At 36.5% G+C, this 22,807-nt stretch overlaps 1 protein-coding gene across 1 annotated transcript in view; it reads left to right on the plus strand.

Moving 5' to 3' along the window:
• TANC2 (tetratricopeptide repeat, ankyrin repeat and coiled-coil containing 2) overlaps positions 1 to 22,807 on the plus strand; it is a 478,795-nt gene that overhangs the window by 122,786 nt on the left and 333,202 nt on the right. Inside the window, exon 4 of the mRNA XM_011947922.1 lies at positions 21,049 to 21,231. Within this exon, the coding sequence (XP_011803312.1) occupies positions 21,049 to 21,231 (183 nt within the window). The remainder of the gene's footprint in view (positions 1 to 21,048; positions 21,232 to 22,807) is intronic.

The following is a 22,807-nucleotide window of genomic DNA, read 5'->3' on the forward strand; positions in this document are numbered from 1 at the left end:
TCTTGTTTCTTAAGATAGAAGCTGGGGTCATTGATATGGGAGCTTTCTCTTCTAATATAGGAGTTTAGTGTTAGAAATTTCTATTTACTGCTTTAGTTATGTTACATAGATTCTGATAAGTAAATTTTCATTTAGTTCAAAATACCCTTTTGATTTCTTCTTTGACCCATGTGTTATTTAGAAGTGTGTTGATGTAGTTTCCAAACATTTGGAAGTTTTTCAGATATCTTTGTCTTATTGATTCTTACTTAAATTTCATTGTGATCAGAGGACAAACTTTCTGTAGGTTGAATCATTTTAAATTTGTTGAGACTTGTTTTATGGCCCAGGAAGTGATCTGTTTTAATAACTGTTCTATGTGCACTTAAAAAGAATGTGTATTATGCTGTTTTAGGGCGGAAGGTTCTATAAATGTCAACCTGGTCACATTGATTGATAGTGTATTTAAGTTTTCTATATTCTTGCCCATTTTCTTTCTACTTGTTGAACAGCAAGGCATATTGAAATCTCAGGCTATGAGTGTGGATTTGTCTATTTCTCCTTGCAGTTCTCTCACATTCCTTGTACCACTGATAGTCCTCTGACAAGAAATATTCCTCTTCCTCAGAGATTTATGTGTCTCCTCAGCTATAGCTGCTGGTTGTGAGATGGGCTTCCCTAGGGACAGGGCTGGAAGAGAAAGGTAAAGGAAGAAAAAGCCAGGGGATTTCCCCCATTCACTCAGTCCCATATAGAGGCCCTCCATTCCCACTTTCTAACCAGAAAGAGAAGACTTATTTTGTATCTCTTTGTGTTTGTTCCTGGTGTGTAGTTCCAGGATTTGGATTCAGGCTTGGGGTTTGGGGTACATAAAAAACAGCCGGAAAGTCATTGCTGAACTGGTTGTACTTTAAGTTCTAGTTTTCTTCCACAGTTTGCCCACTACTGTTTTCTGAGTCTCAGATTGCTGGTTCATCATTCTTTCCAGGATTTTCAGTTATATTCAGGGGTTTTAGTTACATTCAGTTAAGGCATAGTGTGCCTACTTCATCTTAACCCAGAACCAGTGCCCTTCCATTTTATTGCAATACAGATAGTACTCAAAATATTGTAAAATTAGTATGCACCAATATCAACCTATGGGGACAGATGCTAGTTCATTCAGAGCAAACACTAACTGTAAACAGCTGATCCCCATATAGGTGCATACTGCCTGATAATCTGCCTTGCCTGATAGTGGTTACAGTTTCTATTTCATGTTTCTTCTCCAGTAGCAGCAGAAATATATGATGTCTGTTGGACTGTGCTAATTTCTTATCCTCTGTGCATCAGGATCCTTTTCTTTCCTGTGTGTTAACAAGTTCCTTGGCCTCTGATCTGTCTCTCCGGTACAGTGGATTTTGACTCAGACATGCTCATACTCACTGTTCCAGTTTAGGGGCAGAAACCTCCAGTGTCTTCTGCTTATTACATGTCGGAGATGGGAGGAGGACTCTTGAAATGTGACTGTAAAACTGATAGTGTTAGTTTTACCCCGGTATGACTGCCGCAGGTTAGGTGGTTATTTTCTACTCTCCAATAGCATATTCTATATAATTGGACTATATTACTTATTGTATTTTGTCTTGTCTATGGGTCTCCATTTTTCCTAGTAATGTAGGAGTTTATTAATAGTAGGGTCCTTGCATACAGAACAGTGCTAGTGCTTTGTATTTAGGCTATCAAGTTTGATGAAGGAAACTATAGTTCTAGGAATTCAGATTCTGTATTTCAGGAATATTGAGTTACTTTATCAGAGTTATTTTTTTGTTTTGTTTTACTGGCTCCATTTTCTGCATTAAATGATTTTTTTTCATTAACGATCATATATATGTAAGCAACTTACTTGATTCTAGACATTAAGTAGGTAGATGAGCCAGCATGATATGGTTGAAACCCAGTTTTTATTTTCTTTTGCAAAAATAGCATTATGCAGGCATTGAGTTCTGGTGTACAAGATGTGTACTGGTGTAATGATGTCCATGAAACCAGCTCATGCTGGAAGATGGGAAAATGTGTACGGTGTGGCTTTGTATGACTTCCATTATTTGTAGCCAACTTTATTTGATTAATACCAGCTGATGTGTCAATAGAACTAGTATATTAAATTGTCAAATATACTATATTCTGATCCTCTTTCCTTGCAAATATGTAAAATATTTAGTAGAAATGAGATGTTTATGCTCTTGAAACACACAAATTATTCTTCAGTCTGGAAAGTTACAATGATTTCTTTATTGAACCAACTGTGGTTAATTACATAGAGTGACAAGAAAATTATTTCAATATTCAGTGTATTATTTCTTTATCTCAGTATAAGAATATATCTAGTATAGTAGCATTACTAATGAATAAGACTGTTTTGTGTATGTGCCAGGTTGTGGACTAGGTGCTTTCACATAATCCTCATTGAATTCTCAGAATAATGTTGTGAAATCACCATTATTTTCCTACAGGAAATATTAATTTTATATTATATTCTGGCTTTATACTTATCTACATCCCAAGTTTCAAATCAGCATTGTTGGTAGCATGTATTTAGAACCTTTTCATTCTGATATGTAAAGTACGTATTTGTTTATTGGTGGTTGGATAATATTTGGAAGATCTGAGCTTAAATGATAAATCCCTCTGAAATATCTTTATTTCTAGTTCTGTATTTCTTCTGAAATTTAATTTGTTGTAGATTTTTTAAAATTAAAACACTATTTTTATAAAATTAAACTTGGGATGCCTCTTGGAATATGTAGCCCCAACTTGAGGGCCAATAGTTCATTATTATTTGGAATGTTAGGGATGTGTCAGAATGCATTTTTATATTTTAGTCATACTTTATATTTTTTATTGTTATAGTTTCATTAATTTTTTAAAAAGTTAATTTATACCAAACAATGTAGACATTTAAAAAGGATATGTTAAGGCTTCTTCCTATTCCACTCTCCTAAAGTAAGAAATACCTACATTCAGTCTGTATCTTTCCATGTTTTCCTCTGAGCTCATACTGGCATATGCAAGATGCATATGCATATACGAACTAGTTTGAAGGTTTTTGAAAAATAAAATGCAGTTTTAGTTCTCCCTTCTCTCTCCATTAGCAGTATAGCATGGCCATCCCTCTAGGAACATACTTAAATTGTTAATTTCTTAAAATCTGCATGTTGGTTGATGGTCTAAGTAACCCATTACGTATTCCACTATTTCCTCATATATGAGCAAAGTGATTATGATAATTAATTTATAATCTTAAGCTCTTGGAATATGTGGCCCCAAGCACATTTTGTATCAGAACATATTAAATATTCTATTTAGCTTGTGATAATTGGCCTAATTAACACTAGAAGCCTTGTAGAAGCCACTCCTTACTTATTCACCTTTATGAAAGAAAAGGAATAAAAGCATGACAACCAAAAAGTTTGGAAGGCCGGGCGCTGTGACTCATGCCTGTAATCCCAGCACTTTGGGAGGCCCAAGGCGGGTGGATCATGAGGTCAGGAGATCAAGACTATCCTGGCTAACACGGTGAAACCCCGCCTCTACTAATAATACAAAAAAAAAAAAAAAAGAGCTGGGCGTGGTGGCAGATGCCTGTACTCCCAGCTACTCGGGAGGCTGAGGCAGGAGAATGGCATGAACCTGGGAGGCGGAGTTTGCAGTGAGCCGAGATTGTGCCACTGCACTCCAGTCTGGACGACAGAGCAAGACTCCGTCTCAAAAAAAAAATAAAATAAATTTGGTAAAGGTATGAACATCTAGAAAGATTTGTATTTTAAAATATTCTTATGTGAATTTTTCTGGTAAGATATAAAAGTTATAAAAGCTCCTTTGAAAAACTTTATAAGTCTTTTTGAAGGGTCATAAACAGTTGGATAAGAAATGATGAGGAAGGGATCTATTGGTAAAGCCTGGGGAAAATTATTATAGAGTTGATACATTTTTTGTTTTGTTTCATTTGAAGAGCAGTTGGTTTTAATGTTTTTTTCCTAGTGAAAGATTGAAGAGCTAGTTCCCACAAGGGGGCAGAATAAGACAAACCTGAAAACCTTCGCACTATAAACACAGAAGTGGTAGATAATGAATGTAACAAAATTTATTTTAAATTTATAGTTGATTTATTAAAAAGGAAGGGGAAATCACAACGAGCTAGAAATGAGCAGAGAGGTAATTTTCCGCTCATCCTGTGAATGGTACCAGATATTGGCATATCTACCTACCTGTCCCCTAGCACATGTATGGACTGCTGGTAAGGTGGTCATTCAGCTGTGGTCTTAGATTAGTATTGATGAGTGGAAGTTCATTTTGCTAAGTCCATGTATAAACTCCATCCCTTTGTTAATGAGGGTAGGGTAGAGTGGCTGGGTAGGCCATTTTCATTGGCTGAAACTGACTTGAGTCCCCAGAACAAGCCATCTTATTTACCAGGTTAAGCAGCCCCTTCTCTGCCGTGTTTGCTCTTTGTCAGGGATTCACATGGGACATAAATTATTTCATATGTGTTCCCTTTCAAAGAGATACAGCCAAATTCTTTGACACCAGATATCTTTGTAATCAATTCTCTAATTGTTCCTTTCAAGTCTCTGAATATCCAGTAAAACCATTAAACACTGTCCGTGAGTCACCATAGAACAGTACCTCTGTTATCTCTCCTTACAATTGAAATGGACAATCAGGCCCTGCTTAAATTTCTGCCACAGGGAGGGCTTCACTTCTTCACTTCACCGCTCCTTCAGGACCACCCCTGAATGGGGCAGCTGTGCTATTGTCATCTACATGTCATGCAGAACCATCATTAAACAAGGCCTGACTTTTTTTTTTCCCCAGTCAGATGGTCATAGAAAAATTCTCCGTAAAATCAGATCTTACATCCAAATTGAGAGAAAAGAAATGATGTAGCAAAAGTAGGAGCCATGGACTTATGGCTACTTACTCATACCGATTATTTATGATTCAAGACCTGCTGAAGCCTCATCTCACATATACTCTTCCATCTGATGATGAAGTGCTGCAGTGCACATCCAATTATATTGTTTTGTTGGTCTAGTAATACTAAGTTTACGGCAGGCCACCCAGGTCACGTGGTAATATGGTGGCACATGGTCAAACCGTTTATTCTAAGCCCTGTGATAAGCCAAAAACTATTCTTTCAAAAAAGAATAATAGTTTTTTGCAGAGGATGGCATAGCTATTTTCAAAATACTAATGGTCTGCCCTAAGATTCACCTGAAGTTCTGCAATAAGCCTCTTCCCAAGATACCTAGTTTAGTTGCTACTTCCTGTTCACCAAGTCTTAATCAACATACTATTAGTGTGGTAGACCAGCATAGTGCCCTGTGGAATGGAAAGGCACTTAAAGTAACTGTGCATTAGATTATGACCTGAATAAGTTATAAAAATTTACCGTAATTCTCCAAGATTTGTCTGTCTTTTGCACCGACCACATAGGTGAGTTAAATGGGGATGTGGTAAGAGTAATCATCATGGATTTTTCTAGTCTTTGGTGGTTGGATCATACTTCTTAATCTTACTTTCTAGAGACTGATTGGACTTGATTCTGAATATAGGTCTAGAACCTCATGGTATAATACATAGTAATTGGTCACATGTAGCTACTGAGCACTTGAAATCTGGCTGATAAGAAGCATGATATTCTTTACATGTAAACTACATGCCGGATTTTGAGACTTTCTGTCTTTCTGTTCATTTTGGGAATGTTTGCCTTTACATAGTGAAGCATTGTTATAGAGTTGCCTTAAAGTCTTTGTTTTTTTTTTTTTTTTTAATTTCAACATTTGTGTCATCTCAGGGTTGACATTTGTTTATTGACATTTCCCTTTCAAGTTGTGATTTTCCTATTTATTCATATGCCAAATAGTTTAGGATTGTCGTAGATACTTTGAATATTATTTCATGAGACCCTGAGTTTTGTTTAAATCCTAAAGAGAGTGTTGATTTTTGTGTCTGTGTGTCAGAGGCCAGTCACCCAGATTATGTCCAGGACAGTTTTCTACCTGCCTTCTGGAGTCTGTGGTCAAATATCGGTTCAAGTTTTAAAGTATTTGCAGTGCTATTTAGGTCAGTCCCATGAGTGTGACCCCACTGTGCATTTTGGGACCAGAGTAGTGGTATAACTTGTAGCTCTGTTACAGAAGCCTATAGTATGCTGTTTAGGATCAGATCCATGCACACACAACTCAGAGGTGAGCCCAATAGTTCATACACAACATTATGGGATTGTTTTCTTGATATCTTATCACCACAGTCTCACCAACATTTTCCAGTTCCCCAGGACCTTTCTGCCCAGTCCTCTGGACAGAAAATGGGGGCTTCAGTTTAACTACTCTGCCAGTCACTTCCTGTAGCTGTGTCTTCATCCAGACCAAGTGATGGGAGAACAGACAGAGAAAAAAGCAACAGCAGTGAGGATGTGCTTCACACCCTTGGGACCACAACTCCTGGGATAAGAGAAAAAGATTCCCTTCTCTCAGAGTTCAGGTGCTTGCCCAGTCACCACTACCATATCTGTGCTGCTACTGCCATGAAATTGCCTGGGAACTGGGATGGAAGAAAAGGGGGAAAGGGAAAAAAAAGGGGGAAAGGGAAAAAAAAGGGGGAGGTTTCCTCCAGTGTCTTGGAGCCATGAGGGCCACTTTTCCTGGTCCTCAGACCAAAAAGGGAGGGATTCTCTTGGAACTTTTTCTGACTTTACCCAGTAGATACTTCTCTGAGTTTTGAGCTCTCTAAGCCAGGTAAAATGCAAGGAAAAATCATAGTAAACTCAATACCACTTCAGAACTTCAAATTCTGTGCTCCATCCCCAGTCTGCCTGATAATACTCGTTTTCAGTATTCAGACGCTTTTGGATATTGTCAAATGCTTTTTATGGATCTGATCATATGGATATTATCATGTGATTTTTCTTCTTTATCCTGTTCATGTGATTGATTTTAAATCGATTTTCAAGTGTTGAGCCAGTCTAGCATACCTGGTATAAATACCTTAGTCATGGTGTATAATTCCTTTTATACATTGTTGGATTTGATTTGTGAATATTTTATTGAGAATTTTTGCATCTGTGTTCATGAGAGAAATTTCTGTAGTGTTGTTGTATCTGTCTGGTTTTCATATTAGGGTAATGCTGACCTTATAGAATAAGTTAGGAAGTAGTCCTTCCGCTTCTACCTTCTGAAAAAGATTGTAGAGAATTTGTATAATTTCTTCCATAAAGTTTAGTAGAATTTACCAGTGAACCCATCTGGGCCACAGCTTTCTGTTTACGAAGGTTACCAATTACTGATTAAATTTATGTAATAGTTATAGGCCTATTCAGATTGTCTATTTTCTCTTGTAAGAATTTTGCCAGATTGTGTTTTTCAAGGAATTTGTCATTTTATCTAAGTCATCAAATTGTGGGTGTAGAATTGCTTATAATATTCCTGTATCATCGTTTTAATGTTCGTGAAATCTGTGGTGATATCCCCTCTTTCATTTCTGAGATTAGTAATTTGTGTCTTTCTCTTTCTCTTTTAGCCTGGCTGGCTAGAAGCTCCTCAATTTTATTGATCTTTTCAATTTTTTTTATTTTCAAAGAACCAGGATGTGATTTTGTTGATTTTTCTCTTATTGATTCCCATTACAAATTTCATTGATTTCTGCTTTAGTTTTTATTATTTCTTTTCTTCTGCTTGCTTTGAATTTAATTTGCTCTTCTTTTTCTGGTTTCCTAAGATAGATGCTTAGATTATTGATTTTAGATCTTTCTTCTTTTCTAATATATTAAGCACGATAAATTTCAGTCATCCCACAGATCTTGAAAAGTTGTATTTTTATTTAGTTCAAAATATTTTAAAATTTCTTTTGAGATTTCTTCTTTGAACTGTGTGTTATTTAAATATGTGTTTACCATCCACGTATTTTGGGATTTTTCAGCTCTTTCTGTTATTGATTTCTAGTTTAATTCTGTTGTGGTCTTAGAGCAACCATTGTATGATTTCTATTCTTTTGAGTTTGTTAAAGTGTACTTTATTGCCCAGAATGTGTTCATTCATAATGAACATTCCATGTGCACTTGAAAAGAACGTGTATTCTGCTGTGGTAATGTGAAGTAGTCTATAGGTGTCCATCATAACCAGTTGATTGATGGTGCTGTTGAGTTCAGCTGTGTCCTTACTGATTTTCTGCCTGCTGGATCTGTCCATTTCTGAAAGAAGGCTATAAAAGTCTCAAGTGTGATAGTGTATTCATCTGTTTATCCATGTACTTCTTTCCATTTTTGCCTCGTGTTTTGATTCTCTCTTGTTACATACTCATCAGTCAAGACTGTTAAGTCTTGTTGGGGAATTGACTCCTTTAAAGTAGGTTTTTTGTAAGTAACACATTAGTTGGGTCTGTTTTTTTGACCCATTGTTACAATCTCTGACTTTTAATTCGTATATTTAGATCATTGACATTTGAAGTGATTATCGATATAGTTGGATTAATATCTACCATACTTATTACTGTTTTCTGTTTGTTGCCCTTCACAGTTTCTATATTTGTCTTCTACTCTTTTCTGCCATTTGTTGTTTTAATTCAAAATTTTATATAATTCAATTTTCTTTCCTTTTTTATATCACTTATTTTTTCACCTTTTTTAGTGGCTGTGTAGGATTTGCAATGTATATTTACAATAAACTGAAGTTCACTTTCAAATAATACTGTACTATTTCACAAGTAGTGCAGATACTGTGTAATAACAAAATATCCCTTATTCCTCCCTGGCATTCCTTATATCATTGTCATCATTTATTTTACTCACACACACAAGCATACATGCACACGTGTGTATGTGTATATAAATATGTTATACATATACACGTACACACACAAGCATACATAATCAAATATATTGTTGCTATTGTTATTTTGAACACCTTATCTGTTAGAACAATTAAGAATTTTTTAAAAAGTCTTTATCTTCACTTACTCATTCTCTAAAACTTATTCTTTCTTTATGTAGATCAGACTTTCTGACCTATATCATTTTCTTTCTCTGAAGAACTTTTAACATTTCTTGCAAGGCAGGTCTACTGGCAACAAATTTTCTGTTTTTGTTTGGGAAAGTCATTATTTCTTCTTCACTTTTGAAGGATGATTCTGCGGGGTACAGAATTCTAGGTTTTTTTTTTTTTTAACCACTTTATTTCATTCTACTCTTGTATTGTTTCTGAGGAGATGTCAGATATATTAATAATTTTTTCTTTGCTTCTCTGTAGATAAGGTTTTTTCCCCTCTGGTTTAATATTTTTTTTCTTTCTCTTTGATTTTCTGAAGTCTGAGTATGTTTTACTGAAGCATAGTTTGTTTGGCATTTATCCTACTTGGGGTACTGTGAGCTTTCTTGTTTATGGTTTGGTGTCTGACATTAATTTGGGGAAATCTTCAGTCATTATTGACTTAAATATTTCTTCTTCTGTAATTCCCATTATGCATATTTACACCTTTTGTAATGGCTCCACAGTTCTTAGGTGTTCTGTTCTTTTTTTTGAGACGGAGTCTCGCTCTGTCGCCCAGGCTGGAGTGCTGTGGCCGGATCTTGGCTCACTGCGAGCTCCGCCTCCCGGGTTCACGCCATTCTCCTGCCTCAGCCTCCCGGGTAGCTGGGACTACAGGTGCCGCCACCTCGCCCGGCTAGTGTTTTGTAGTTTTTAGTAGAGACGGGGTTTCACCGTGTTAGCCAGGATGGTCTCGATCTCCTGACCTTGTGATCCGCCCGTCTCGGCCTCCCAAAGTGCTGAGATTACAGGCTTGAGCCACCGCGCCCGGCTGCTTTTCAGTTTTGAATGTTTTTATTCACATATCCTCAAGCTCAGACTCTTTCCTCAGTCATGTCCAGTCTGCTAATGAACCCATTAAAGGCATTCTTAATTTCTATTCTAATGTTTTCAATCTCTGCATTTTCTTATTCTTTAATAGAATTTCCATCTACTTATATTACTTACTTGTTCTTGCATGTTGTCTACTTTTTTTCATGAAATCCCATAGCATATTAATCATAATTGTTTACATTTATAGTCAGAACCAGTGTATAGCAGGATGTTTAATCCCTGCTGTTGAGAGGTGAAGCCAGCTGGACTTCCTGGGTCGAGTGGGGACTTGGAGAATTTTTCCGTCTTACAAGAAATTTGTAAAACACATCAATCAGCACTCTGTAGCTAGCTAGAGGTTTATAAAATGCACCAATCAGTGCTCTGTAAAAACGCACCAATCAGGGCTCTGTAGCTAACTGGAGGTTTATAAAATGCAGTAATCAGTGCTGCATAAAGTGGATCAATCAGCACTCTGTAAAATGAACCAATCAACAGGACATGGGCGGGGACAAATAAGGGAATAAAAGCTAGCCACACCAGCTGGCAGCGGTAACTCATCTGCGCCCCTTTCTGTGCTGTGGAAGCTTTGGTCTTTTGCCCTTCACAATAAATCTTGCTACTCTTTGGGTCCGTGCCACCTTTGAGAGCTGTAACACTCACCACAAAGGTCTGCAGCTTCATTCTTGAAGTCAGCGAGACCACGAACCCATCGGAAGGAACCAACTCCGGACACACTGTAACTGGGTGTGTTTCTAATCCTTGCTCTGTCTCTTTCAACAGTATCTTTCCCCTTTTAATGTGTCTTGCAGTTTTTTGCTGAAAGGTAGACATGATGTTTTGAGTGAAAGGAACTGTGGTGAATAAACCTTTAGTAATGTAGTGTTCAGGTGTGTGGGAAAAGGAAGCATCCTATGGTACTTTCGTAAGTTCTTGTCTTTTGGTGAGCCTGTGCCCCTTCACTGTGAACTTTACCAGTGCTTCTCTGTTTTTTTTCTTTGTTTTGTGTTTGTTTGTTTTTCCCTTTCTCATAGTTAGGTGGAACAGGATGGCTGGAGGAGGCTGAAGTTTGGTATTTTTCATTCACAAGTTTGGTTAAGCTCTGGGAAAATAATTTCTCCTGATGGTTAAGAATACCATTCTCTGGTACATTTCAAAATGGTTACCTTCCCTCTGCCCCTCCTGGAAGCAGGAGTGGATTTTTCTTCAATAATTACTGAGAGCCTCATAGTGCTCCAGGAGATAAAACTCACAAAAGATTGGGGCCTCTCTGAAACTGGGTCCCCTCGGAATTTTGATTTCTCAGGCTTGTCTGTGTGAGCCTCCAATAATTCATCAACTACAGGTCAGGTTTTCCTGCTTCTGTATTGGTTCCCACTGAGGTTGCTGCTTGTGGGTTTCTGCATTGGTAAGTTGTTATTCTCTATAGTCACCTGTCTGTCTCTCCAACTTCTGGCACAGCAGTTTACGTTGTAACTTCACTTCTCTAAAGAATGTAAGAAGAGTTGTTGATTTTTCATTGTGTTTAGTTTTTTACATGTTAGATGAAGTGAAGACTTCTAAGCTCCTTACATGCCAGATGGGAAACTTGAATTAAGCTCTGTGCATTCTTTCCAGGGTTTATAGTTATATTCAGTGAGAGAGACAAGATAGGGTATGTGTACTCCATCTTTCCTGGAATTGGAACCTAATTATATTTTTCAAATATATGTCCTTACTGATTTTTTTAAACAGTCATATGATTTGTTTCCTTGTATTAATTCTCTTGTGTAGAACAAGAAAAAATTTTTGGGCTGAAGGCCCTCCTATGTGGTATATACTCTTAAGGTTTCTTTCCAGTGTGACTTTTTGTATCTCTAAAGGCAAGAAGGACTATTGAAGCCTTTCTAACATATTCATTACATATACGATTTCTCTCGTTTATATGTCCTCACCTTTTTCCATAGGCATAGGTTGAATAACTTCTGAAAACCTTCCCTGTCATTGCATTTATAGCCTTTCTTCCCAGAATGTGTCTAAACATGTTCAGTCATATTAAAGTTCCTGCTCAAGACTTTTCCTGAATTTATCGTATTCATAGTGTTTCTCTCATATGTGTGTAGCCATTGTAAGGTGAAAGTTTCTGCTTTTTCCCAGTCAATGCTGTTGTGGAGTTTTCTCCAACATGGATATCCGCTCCAGTGCACAGTAAAATGAGCGCTCCTACTCAAGGTTCCCACAGTCTTTGTGTTGAGTTTTTGCCCAGTGTATATTCTCTTGTGCACTACAAAGCAAGAGCTGTTTTTGAAGAACTTTCCACACTGATTACAGTCATAAAGTTTGTCTTCGGTGTGAGATCTCATGTATGTTTTGGAGGTGACTATAGATCAAATACTGTCCTGCTCTGAAATTGTTCAAAGGCTTTCTTTTCATTTTGAATTCTCCCATGTCTCTGAAGGGAATATGGTTACTGAAGGCTTTTGTACAATCTTTACATTCATGGTTTGTCTCTTGTCTGTGATTTCTGTCTCCTGCAGAATAACATTAGCAGTCCTTTTGAAGGCTTTTCCATATAGATTTCATTCATAGAATTTATTTCACTAGGAGTCCTTTCTATTTGCATCTCACTGATGCAGACAGAGTATTGAAAAGCTGAAAGTTTTTCTTTTCTCATGTCTGCTATTACTACTTCTGTTCAAGTCTGCACTGGAGATTCTAGCCAGGGCATTAAAGCCACGGCAAGTAAAGATGTCCCTTCTGTGCTGAGATTGTGAGACGAAGACACCAAAAGAAGACCCTGGGACAGAGTAGTCCAGGCAGATGGAAGGGCCAGAGCTGAGTCTCCAGAGAAGACTGGAGGCGTGAGTCAGCTTTGCCCCTCTGTCCAGCTGGGGGCTACCCTAATACCCATGTCTCAATCAGGCTGAATTACGTGATATACAAACGAGAGAAAGTCCCTACTGTTAAGATACTTTCATTCTGGAGGAGTGAGAGAAATAAAAAAAGAAAGTCATATCAGGTAATGATAAGTGCTGTGTGAATTGAGGCGGAAAGTGGGAAGGGATGAAGTCAGAGAAGTTGGAAGGGGAGGAGGCGAGAGAATTAAGTAGGTGGTAGCCAGATCATGTAGAGCTTTGTAGACCATGGTAAAGATTTGGGTTTTAATTTTCTTCTGTTGCTGATTGACTTTATGATCTTTAATTAGTTACTAAACTTTCTCTGCTTTTTTTTTTTTTTAGTATTTAATAGTGTGTGATTGTGTGAGATAATTGTAGTCTCAGAGTGGTATAAATCTTTGCATGAAAGAACATTAGGAATAATTTAGGCCAAACCCCATTGTTTCAGACATACATGAAAGCCCTTTGAGAAATTATGCATTGTTATTGTGTATATTATGTTTGACATGCCTACACTCGTTTTAGAGACCAGATTACCACCTGTGCTGTTACTTTCTTTTGAATACTTTTTAAAAGTGGACTTTGGAGATAAAATATCCAATTAGAAAAGTTCACAAATCATAAGTGTACAGTGAGTATGTTATTACAAATTACTGTAGGTTTTTAAAAAGTCAGGTTTATTTAAATTTAATTTATGTAAGTAAAATTTGCCATTTTAAGTGTACATACCATGAATTTTTACAAACATATATAGTCATGTTAAATACCACTAAATCACATATAGCTTATTTACATAAAAAGTTCTCTCATGCCCCCTTGTAATCACTTGTCTCCCTCAACCTAATCCCTAGCAACCACTTAACTGTTTTCTAATACTATAATATTTCCCAGAATATTTTGTAAATGAAGCCATGTAGTGTATATAGTCTTTTGACTATACTACCCATTTATTTTTGTGCACACATCAGAAGTTCATTCCTTTTATTGCTGAGTAAGATTCTGTTATATGTATATGGCACAATTTGTTTATCCATTCATCAGTTGATGGATATTTGGGTACTTTTCAGTTTGTGGAGAGTAATAGAAAATGTGCTATTTGTGTGTGGGAGGAGGGACATATATCTTCATTTCTCTTGGGTAAATTCCTAAGAGCTGGATTTCTGGGTCATATGGTAGGTTTACTTACAAACTGTCAAACTGTTTCCCAACTTATATATACCAGTTGATACTGTTACCAGCAGTATATGAGATCTCTAGTTCATTCTTGACAGCACTCGGTTTTGCTAGTATTTTGTTTTTTAATTTTAGCCATTTTACTAGGTGTGTAGTAGTAACTCCTAGTTTGGATTACCATAATGATTAATGATGTTGAGCATCTGTATTAGGCCATTCTTTCATTGCTATAAAGAAATACCCGAGACTGAATAATATATAAAGAAAAGAGGTTTAATTGGCTCACAATTCTGGAAGTTGTACAGGAATCATGGTGCTGGCATCTTCTTGGCTCCTAGGGAAGCTTTAGAGAACTTTCAGTCATAGTGGCAGGTGGGTGGGGAAGCCACCTTCTCACATGGCGGGAGCAGGAGCAAGGGGTGGAGGGAAGTGCTGCACACTTTTAAATAACCAGATCTCATGAGAACTCACTATCACGAGACAGCAACAAGCTATGAGCGATCCCCCTCTGGCCATCATCCAAACACCTCCTAACAGGCCCACCTGCAGCATTGGTAGTATCCAAACATTTCTGTTTGGATATTTGTGGACAAATATCCAAACTATATTAACATCCATGTTTCTTACTTAGTAAAGTGTCTTTTCAGATCTTTTGCCCATTTTTAAAATTGGGTAGTTTGCATTCTTGTTCCTGAGTTAAGAGTTCTTACAGCCTAACTACCAGTCCTTTATTAGATATGTGTTTTGCAGATATTTTCTTTCATTCAGTACTGCTTTTCATTTTGTAACAGTATCATTTGAAGAGTAGAAATTTTTAATTTTTATTAATTCCAATTTATCAGTTTTTTTATATGACCCCCATAAAAAATGGGATCCTTTGTAAGAAATCTGCCTGACCCAAGGTCACACAGATTTTCTCCTATGTTTTCTTCTAAAAAGTTTATAATTTTATAGTTTTATAGTTTCTTCTAATAGTTTTATAGTTTTTTTTTTTTTAAACATTTTCAGTCTGTGACTAATTTCTCTTTGATGTTTTTGTAAATAGAGGTATGCTTCAAGGTCCATGTTTTTGCATTTGGATGTCCAGTAGTTACAAAATTAATTGTTGAAAATATCCTTTCTACATTGAATTATCCTTTCACCTTTGTCACAAATTACTTGGCTATATGTGTGATTCTTTCTCTGGATGCTCTAGACTGTTTCATTCATTTTGTGTCCATTGTTTTTCTAACACCATCTAAGCTCTGGATTACTGTACCGTATGGCAGGTCTTGAAATTAGGTACTCTTTGGACTCTAGTTTTGGTTTTGTTTGTTCAAAATTGTTGTGGCTATCCTAGTTCTTTTGTTTTTCTGTATAAATTTTAAAATTAGCATGTTGATTACTATAAAAACAACTGCCTGCTATATTCCCATAGGGATTGCTTCAAACCTGTAGATCACTTTGGAGACAATTGACATAGTGATACGGAATCTTCAGATCCATAAACATGGTACATTGCTCCATGTAGGTTTTTTGGATTTTGTTTTAGTTTTTTTAGAGACAGTATCTCACTGTGTTGCTCAGGCTGGTCTTAAACTCCTGAGCTCAAGCAGTTCTTCTGTCTCAGCTTCCCAAGTAGTAGCTGGGACTGTAGGCACACGCCACAACTCCTGGCTCCATTTAGGTTTTTAATTTCTTTTATCAGTTTCTTGTAGTTTTCAGAGTACATTGTATGTATTCTGTCAGATGTATTCATAAATATTTTATATTTGTAGTGTTATTGTAATAATGTTGGTTAAATGTTTTGTTTTTGTTTTTTTTGAGACGGAGTCTCGCTCTGTCGCCCGGGCTGGAGTGCAGTGGCCGGATCTCAGCTCACTGCAAGCTCCGCCTCCTGGGTTTATGCCATTCTCCTGCCTCAGCCTCCCGAGTAGCTGGGACTACAGGCGCCCGCCACCTCGCCCGGCTAGCTTTTTTGTATTTTTTAGTAGAGACGGGGTTTCACCGTGTTAGCCAGGATGGTCTTGAACTCCTGACCTTGTGATCCGCCCGTCTCGGCCTCCCAAAGTGCTGGGATTACAGGCTTGAGCCACCGCGCCCGGCAGGTTAAATGTTTTTTAAAATTTTCCAAATGTTCATTGCTAGCATATAGGAAGACACTTGATTCTTGTACATTAACTTTGTAACCTGTGAATTTGCCTTACTGACTTATTTTTTCTTACAGCTTTTTTGTAGACACCTTAGAATTTTTACATAGGCAATCATATTGTCTGATCATATGATCCTATACTCATTGTTAAGCTTCCTGTTTCTTGCCTGATGTATGGACTTGTAAGGATGTTACAGAGTCACAGAGTGATGATACAAGCTCTGAGTTAAAAGGACATTTGAAATAATTTAGGCAAAACTCCTTTGCTTCTGTTACATATGCAAAATTGCCTTATCTTTAGGGGCCAGTTTATTACCATGCTATATAGTTTTCTCCTGTATACTTTTAAAAAGTAAACTTTTATTGAAGCATGACATATAAACTGAAAAAATCTCCAATGATGTATACAGTTCACTGAATTATCACCAAGTGAACATATTATGCTAGAGGTTTTTGATTTCTGGGTTTTTATTTGCAGTTATTTTTATGACTTGAAAAACTAGAAGGCAGTTCTCTAGAATATGTATTGTCTTCAACTGAAGAGTTTCTCTGTTAACTTGAACTTTAATATCTAATAATCATTTATGTTAAGTTTAATACTTTGTGATGACTGAAATCTCAATTGGATCATAGTCACTCCTGACATTTCTTTGGTGTCCATACACTTTAGATTCTGGTGCATTCTGAGCTCAACTTCTGAATGTCTAGTCACCAGGTGTCCAGCATAACTGAATTTTTTCTGTCAAGTTAGCAGTTTTTAAATTCTGCCACATCTCCATCACATTATCTCAGTCACTTTTAATTTGGTTGACTGAAGCAGGAAAAGAAAGGTAGAAAATAAAGATTGAGTAATGCACAGTATCAGTAGATGCTGTCTTATATGCTTGGTAAATTGGACCCCCCACCCCCCCTTTTTTTTTTTTCACTTCATGTTATAAAACTATACATGTATTCCTTATGCTATGCAGCTTTGCAGAAGCTCCCACTGGTATAGGCCAAGTATATGTCCCTACCCCACTAATGCTGCTCTTGGCTTCATGAGTTTCTTGGGCCAGTGGAATGTTAGTGAGCAGAGAGGTTTTTCTTGGTTGTTTTTTCAGTAGAGACAGGGTCTCACTTTATTGCCCAGGCCAGAGTACAGTAGTATGATCGTAGCTCACTGCAGCCTCGAACTCCTGGGCTCAATTATCTTCCTGCTTCAGCCTCCCAAGTAACTGGGACTACAGGTGTTTGACACCACGCCCAGATATTTTTAGTTTTTGTAGAGACAGTGTCTTACGTTGTTGCCCACATCGATCTCAAACTCCTGGCTTCAAGCTACTCTCCTGCCTCAGCCTCCCAAAGTGCTAGGATTTCAGACGTGGGCCACTGTGCCTAGCCTTGAGCAAAAGTCTTAAGTATGTTCCTCTGATTTGACTTGGCCTCCTGTACTCCTCTTTTCTGCCGAGAAGAGCATGCTACATATATTCACTTGCCTTCAGTGACTGGACCCAGTATTGAAGACACATAGCAGTAGTTTTGAACCTGACCATAGTACTGGTATCTAGCTAGCCCTATCATGCCCAACCTAGATCAGCTGACTCAGAGTCAGTCTGAAGGCTCATGAGGATACAGGAAATGTTGTAAACCACTGAGATTTTGAGATTGCTAGTTACCCAGGAAAAACTGGTGTATAATCAGATTCTCTGCTCACCAGTCCTTTAAACTTGTATTTTTAGTTTTTTCTCTGTAGCTACAGTGAGTTCAGGCACAATTTATAGGACAAAGAAGATGGAAGAAAATATTTTAAGCAGAGAAGTAAAGTAGGACAGCCAAACTGGACTAATTGCAGTATTATTCCTTAAGGAGTATTATTAGATTCTAAAATTATCTGCCAATTTTTAACATTGGAACATTTTAAGTGAAAAGAGGTGCTTCACTGAATCAAATATATTGCTTTCAAAAATCTAATGCTGATTTTTTTTAATAAAAAGATTCCTCAGTTAAGGAATTACACTAATGGCTTGCCTCTTTGTTTACGTAACTATAAAATACCGCAATTTCATATGAATCAATGTCAAATATATTCATGAAAGATTGGAAATCAAGGATGAGAGAAAGAGACTTGAAAAGTAAGTCTAGGAGATACAGTATTCATCTGACCAGAATTCCAAAGAGAGAGAAAAGAAAAGTTGGAAGAGAAGATTTAGTCAGTGTAGTAAGTGAAAGGACCCGGAGATGAATGAGAAGGAAAAAAGTTAAGATATATCCTAGTTAAATTCCTGAAATCCATGGATAGAGAATAAATCCTAGATTTCCCCCAACAGAAGTTTGGGATAAGATAATAGTGGCCTCATCTAAGGTCGTGGTTGAAGAAATGGAGAGAACATGGCAGATTGTGGATTTGCCTCTCCTGAACACGTCATATAAATGGAATAATACAAATGTGGTCTTTTGTGTCTGACTTCTTCCACTTACTATGTTTTCAAGGCTTTTGAATGTTGTAGCATGAATCAGACCTTCATTCTTTTATGGCTAGGTAATATTTCATTGTATAAATATGCCACATTTTGTTTATCCGTTCACCAGTTAATGGCATTTGGGTTGTTTCCACTTTTTGGCTACTATGAATAATGCTGCTGTGAATGTTCATGTTCAAGTTTTTGCTTGAAAACCTGTTTTTGTATCTTTGGATATATACAAAGGAGTGAAATGGCTAGGTCATATGGTAATTGTGTGTTTAACTTTTTGAGGAACCGCTGTCTTACATTTCCGCCAGCAATGTATGAAGGTTTTGATTTTGCCACCAACATTTTTTTGTTATACCCATTTTAGTGGGTGTAAAGTGGTCTCTCATTTTGGCTTTGTTTTTCTGTAATGATTGTGGAGCTACATTACATGTGCTTATTGGCCATTTGTGTATCTTCTTTGCAGAAATGTTTATTCAAGTACTTTGAAGTTTGGGTTTTTTTTTCTTTCTTTTTCAAGAAATGGTCTCACTCTGTCACCCAGGGTAGAGTGCGGTGGTGTGATCATGGCTCACTGCAGCCTCAACCTCCGGGGCACAAGTGATCCTCCCACTTGAGCCTCCCAAGTAGCTGGGACCACAGGTACATGCCACTGCACCTGGCTAGTTTTTTTAAAAATATTTTTTGTAGAAATGGGATCCCATTCCATTGTCCAGGCTGGTCTCAAGCTTATGGGCTCAAGTGATCCACTCGCCTTGGCCTCTCAAAGTCTTGGGATTATAGGCATGAGTCAAGACAACCAGCTTTGCCCATTTTTACATTGGGTTGTTTGTCTTTTTGTTGTTGAGTTGAAGTAGTTCTTTATATATTCTATTAAAAGTAATGGCAAAAAAACTGCAGTTACTTTTGCGCCAACCTAATAAATCAGAGGTGTCCAATCTTTTGGCTTCCCTGGGCCACATTGGAAGAAGAAGAATTGTCTTGGACCACACATAAAATACACCAACAGTAACAATAGCTGATAAGCTTTAAAATATTGCAAAAAAAAACAAAAAACCGTAATGTTTTAAGAAAGTTTATAAATTTGTTTTGGGCCACATTCAAAGCTGTCCTTGTCCGCATGCAGCCCGTGGGCTAGATAAGCTTGTTCTAGATGTTAGATTCCTATCAGATACATGATTTGGAAATATTTTCTCACAGTGTGAGCATTGTCTTTTCACTCTCTTGATAGTATCCTTTGTTGCACAAAGTTTTTAATTTTGGTGAAATCCAATTAATTTTTTCTTTTAATGCTTGTGCTTTTGGTGTCATATCTAAGAATCCATTTCCATTCTTGGACTCTCCATTCATCATTTTAAAGTTTTCTTCTGACGCATCTTCCAGTTTACTAATTTTATGTCTAATCTACCTTTAAATCTATTTATTACATTTTTAATTTCATAATTTCATTCCTCTGCTAAAATTTTGAACGTTTATTTTCTTAAACATGTTTAGCATATTATTTTAAATTCTGTCCCTCATTGTTTTGTGTTCTGTATTCTCTGTGAGACTATTTCTGGTTTATATGGCTTCTCTGATTTACTTTGTTCATGTTATCTTATCTCTGTTATTGTTAATTAAGGGCTAGATGCTGTATGTGATAAATTATATAAATAATTTGAGACCTACGATGATATTACCTTCCTCCACAAAGATCTATGTTTGTTTTTAGCGGGCACGATCGATCCAAGATTGCCTTGATTTAATTTTATGGGAAATATTTAGAGCTGAGCTTTAGTCCTGTGAAGTTTCAGTTCATACTTGCTCCTACAGTATAGTTCTTTGGGCTTTTAACAAAAGTGTTGGAGTTTTGCCGGCACCACTTTCACCCCTTGGTGGGCCTTAGACTACACACACACACACACACACAATATATATATGTAAAAATTTATATATATATAATTTATACCATATGTTCATGGTTCTAATTTTCCTTGGGAAAAGTTGATCTGAAGTATATAATTCTGCCATTACCAGAAATGGAAGTCAGCAGCATATAGATAGAAGTAAACAGCATATAATTACTCTTTTTAAAAATTAGATTCAAAGATCATTATATAACAATGTCAGCCTTAACCACTTGAATTTTTATGTATTTTCTTGGAGGTGGGGAGAAAGAAAATAGTTACAGTGATCCTACTAGCAATTGCACGTGATGGCTTGCTAAGCAGATAAATACCTTTCATGTGTGTCTTATCAGGAAAAAAAATGTAAGATCATTTCTTTATACAACTTATGTGGAAATATATTTTCTTATATTTCCTTATATGATTGCATCTCTCATGAGACAGTGAACACCTTATAAGAAGGAACCTTAGTTTACTCATCTTCAGTTTCCTAGTGCTAGACCTGGAATTGAGTGCATAGTAAGTGTAGAAATGAATGCATGTAGTGAAAATACTTTATTTGATTTTTCACAGTGAAAAATCAATATTTGTTGTTCTGAATTATCCTATAAGGTGTATTTTAATAGGGAAGGCAGGATCTTTTCTCACCAGCTCTTTTGTTCCATCCCCTTCTAACAGGTGGCATCTCCACAGAAAGCGACTGTGCTTTTGAGCCAGACTACGCCGTCCCGCCACTTCCAGTGAGTGAAGGTATGCAGCACATTCGGATTATGGAGGGCATGTCTCGCTCTCTTCCATCCTCCCCCTTACTCACACATCAATCTATCAGTGTTCGGCTCCAGCCTGTGAAGAAGTTAACTGGTAAGGACTTTACCTAAATTTAGTATGTTTAACAGGAAACCTAACAATATGACACTTTAGGTCACGTCAGATGTGTATATGTGCATCTTTAGGTTTTTCCTGTCTGGCCTTCCTAATGTCACAGACTCTTGAAAAGTAGAACTCCAAATGATTTTAATTTAGAGAATTAGAACAGTACTCAGTTTGACAGATTGATGTATTTATTTTCTAAATGACCCATCTGTTGTGAACATGTTTTTCTAGGTTTTCAGGAAGTTTCTGGTTTTGCCAGAATACACTGTTGTTCTGATTTCATTTATAAGCTTGTTCATGTCAGATTAACAGATGGAGACATTCTAATTTTAGGATAATAGGAGCTTGATAGTTCAGCAAAGGTACATCAGTCGTATTTTATTTGAAATTGTTATTTGTATATTTTATATCTATTTTTAAAAGATAATTTATATATTTTCCTCTACACTGGACATTAACTTCTTAGGATATTTACGATAATTCATAAGTTATGGATTATATTGACTTCAATATGATCTCACAATATGTATTACCCATTTAGATCAAGTTGTTAGGTGAGAAACTGTCTTTATTAAATGGACTTTTGTCCTTTTACATTTTTTCAGGAAATAAATTTTAATATAGAGTTGAAGAATGCTTATGTGTGAAAATATGTAATCCTGGGTCACTTTGTTAGATTTCTTCTAGCATTATCAACATATCCCTGATGTCAGTAAGTTGACTAGTATTGTTGGGTTATAAGTGCATGGAGGCATGAAATTAAGTTATTCACAAAGGATGTATCGACTCTTTCTTTTTTGTCTGACATTGAGCTAGACAGTAGAGAAGTTTATCATTATTCAAAAGAAAACAAAAGGAGAAATGAAATTTTTGGGCACTTCTGTCTATGCAGAGTGAAACTTTTTCACTGTTTATAATTTTCATAAAAATAATAGCATTTCTTTATTCTGTAGTTCTACAAAGCATAGATTATGCCTCTTTACATTGTGTATTATTGGCATTTTCAAAAAATAAGTGAATCAAAGTCACTTTGGTCATTAGATACTTCAGTCTAAAGACACTTTGGTCATTAGATTAAAAAAATAGGTAAAATAGCCTAATAACATAATATCCTGAAATACCAGTTGCCTTCTAATGTCCAAAAATATGATGAATTTTATGTGATTAGGCTTAAGTAAAATCTCAGTGCTTAGAAATTCTCCCTGTTTTACAGTCAAAGGTATTATTGATTACTAAAAATGTAAAAATCCCAAATCTGTGCATGTGATGCACTTCATTTTACCACACACAGTGGAAAAAATAGCAAGTCCAGTTTCTGTGCAGAAGTGAGCTGGATTACCTGAAGTTTTAGAGATACCACTTTCCTATCCCGTTTGCCTGTCTTAATTTGAATGTCAACTTAATAGTCAACCTTTATTAAGAGATAACTATTAAATATAACAAAGTTGATAACATACCTAATACCACAGAGTTACTGTAGTGAAACAGTAATGCAGAGTGTAGTTGATTAATGACATGTATGAACTTTTGAGTTTTAATTTTATAGTATTTGAAGCTTCCGTAA

Source organism: Colobus angolensis, unplaced genomic scaffold (assembly GCF_000951035.1).
Source record: "Colobus angolensis palliatus isolate OR3802 unplaced genomic scaffold, Cang.pa_1.0 Scaffold271, whole genome shotgun sequence".
Taxonomy (NCBI): Eukaryota; Metazoa; Chordata; class Mammalia; order Primates; family Cercopithecidae; genus Colobus; species Colobus angolensis.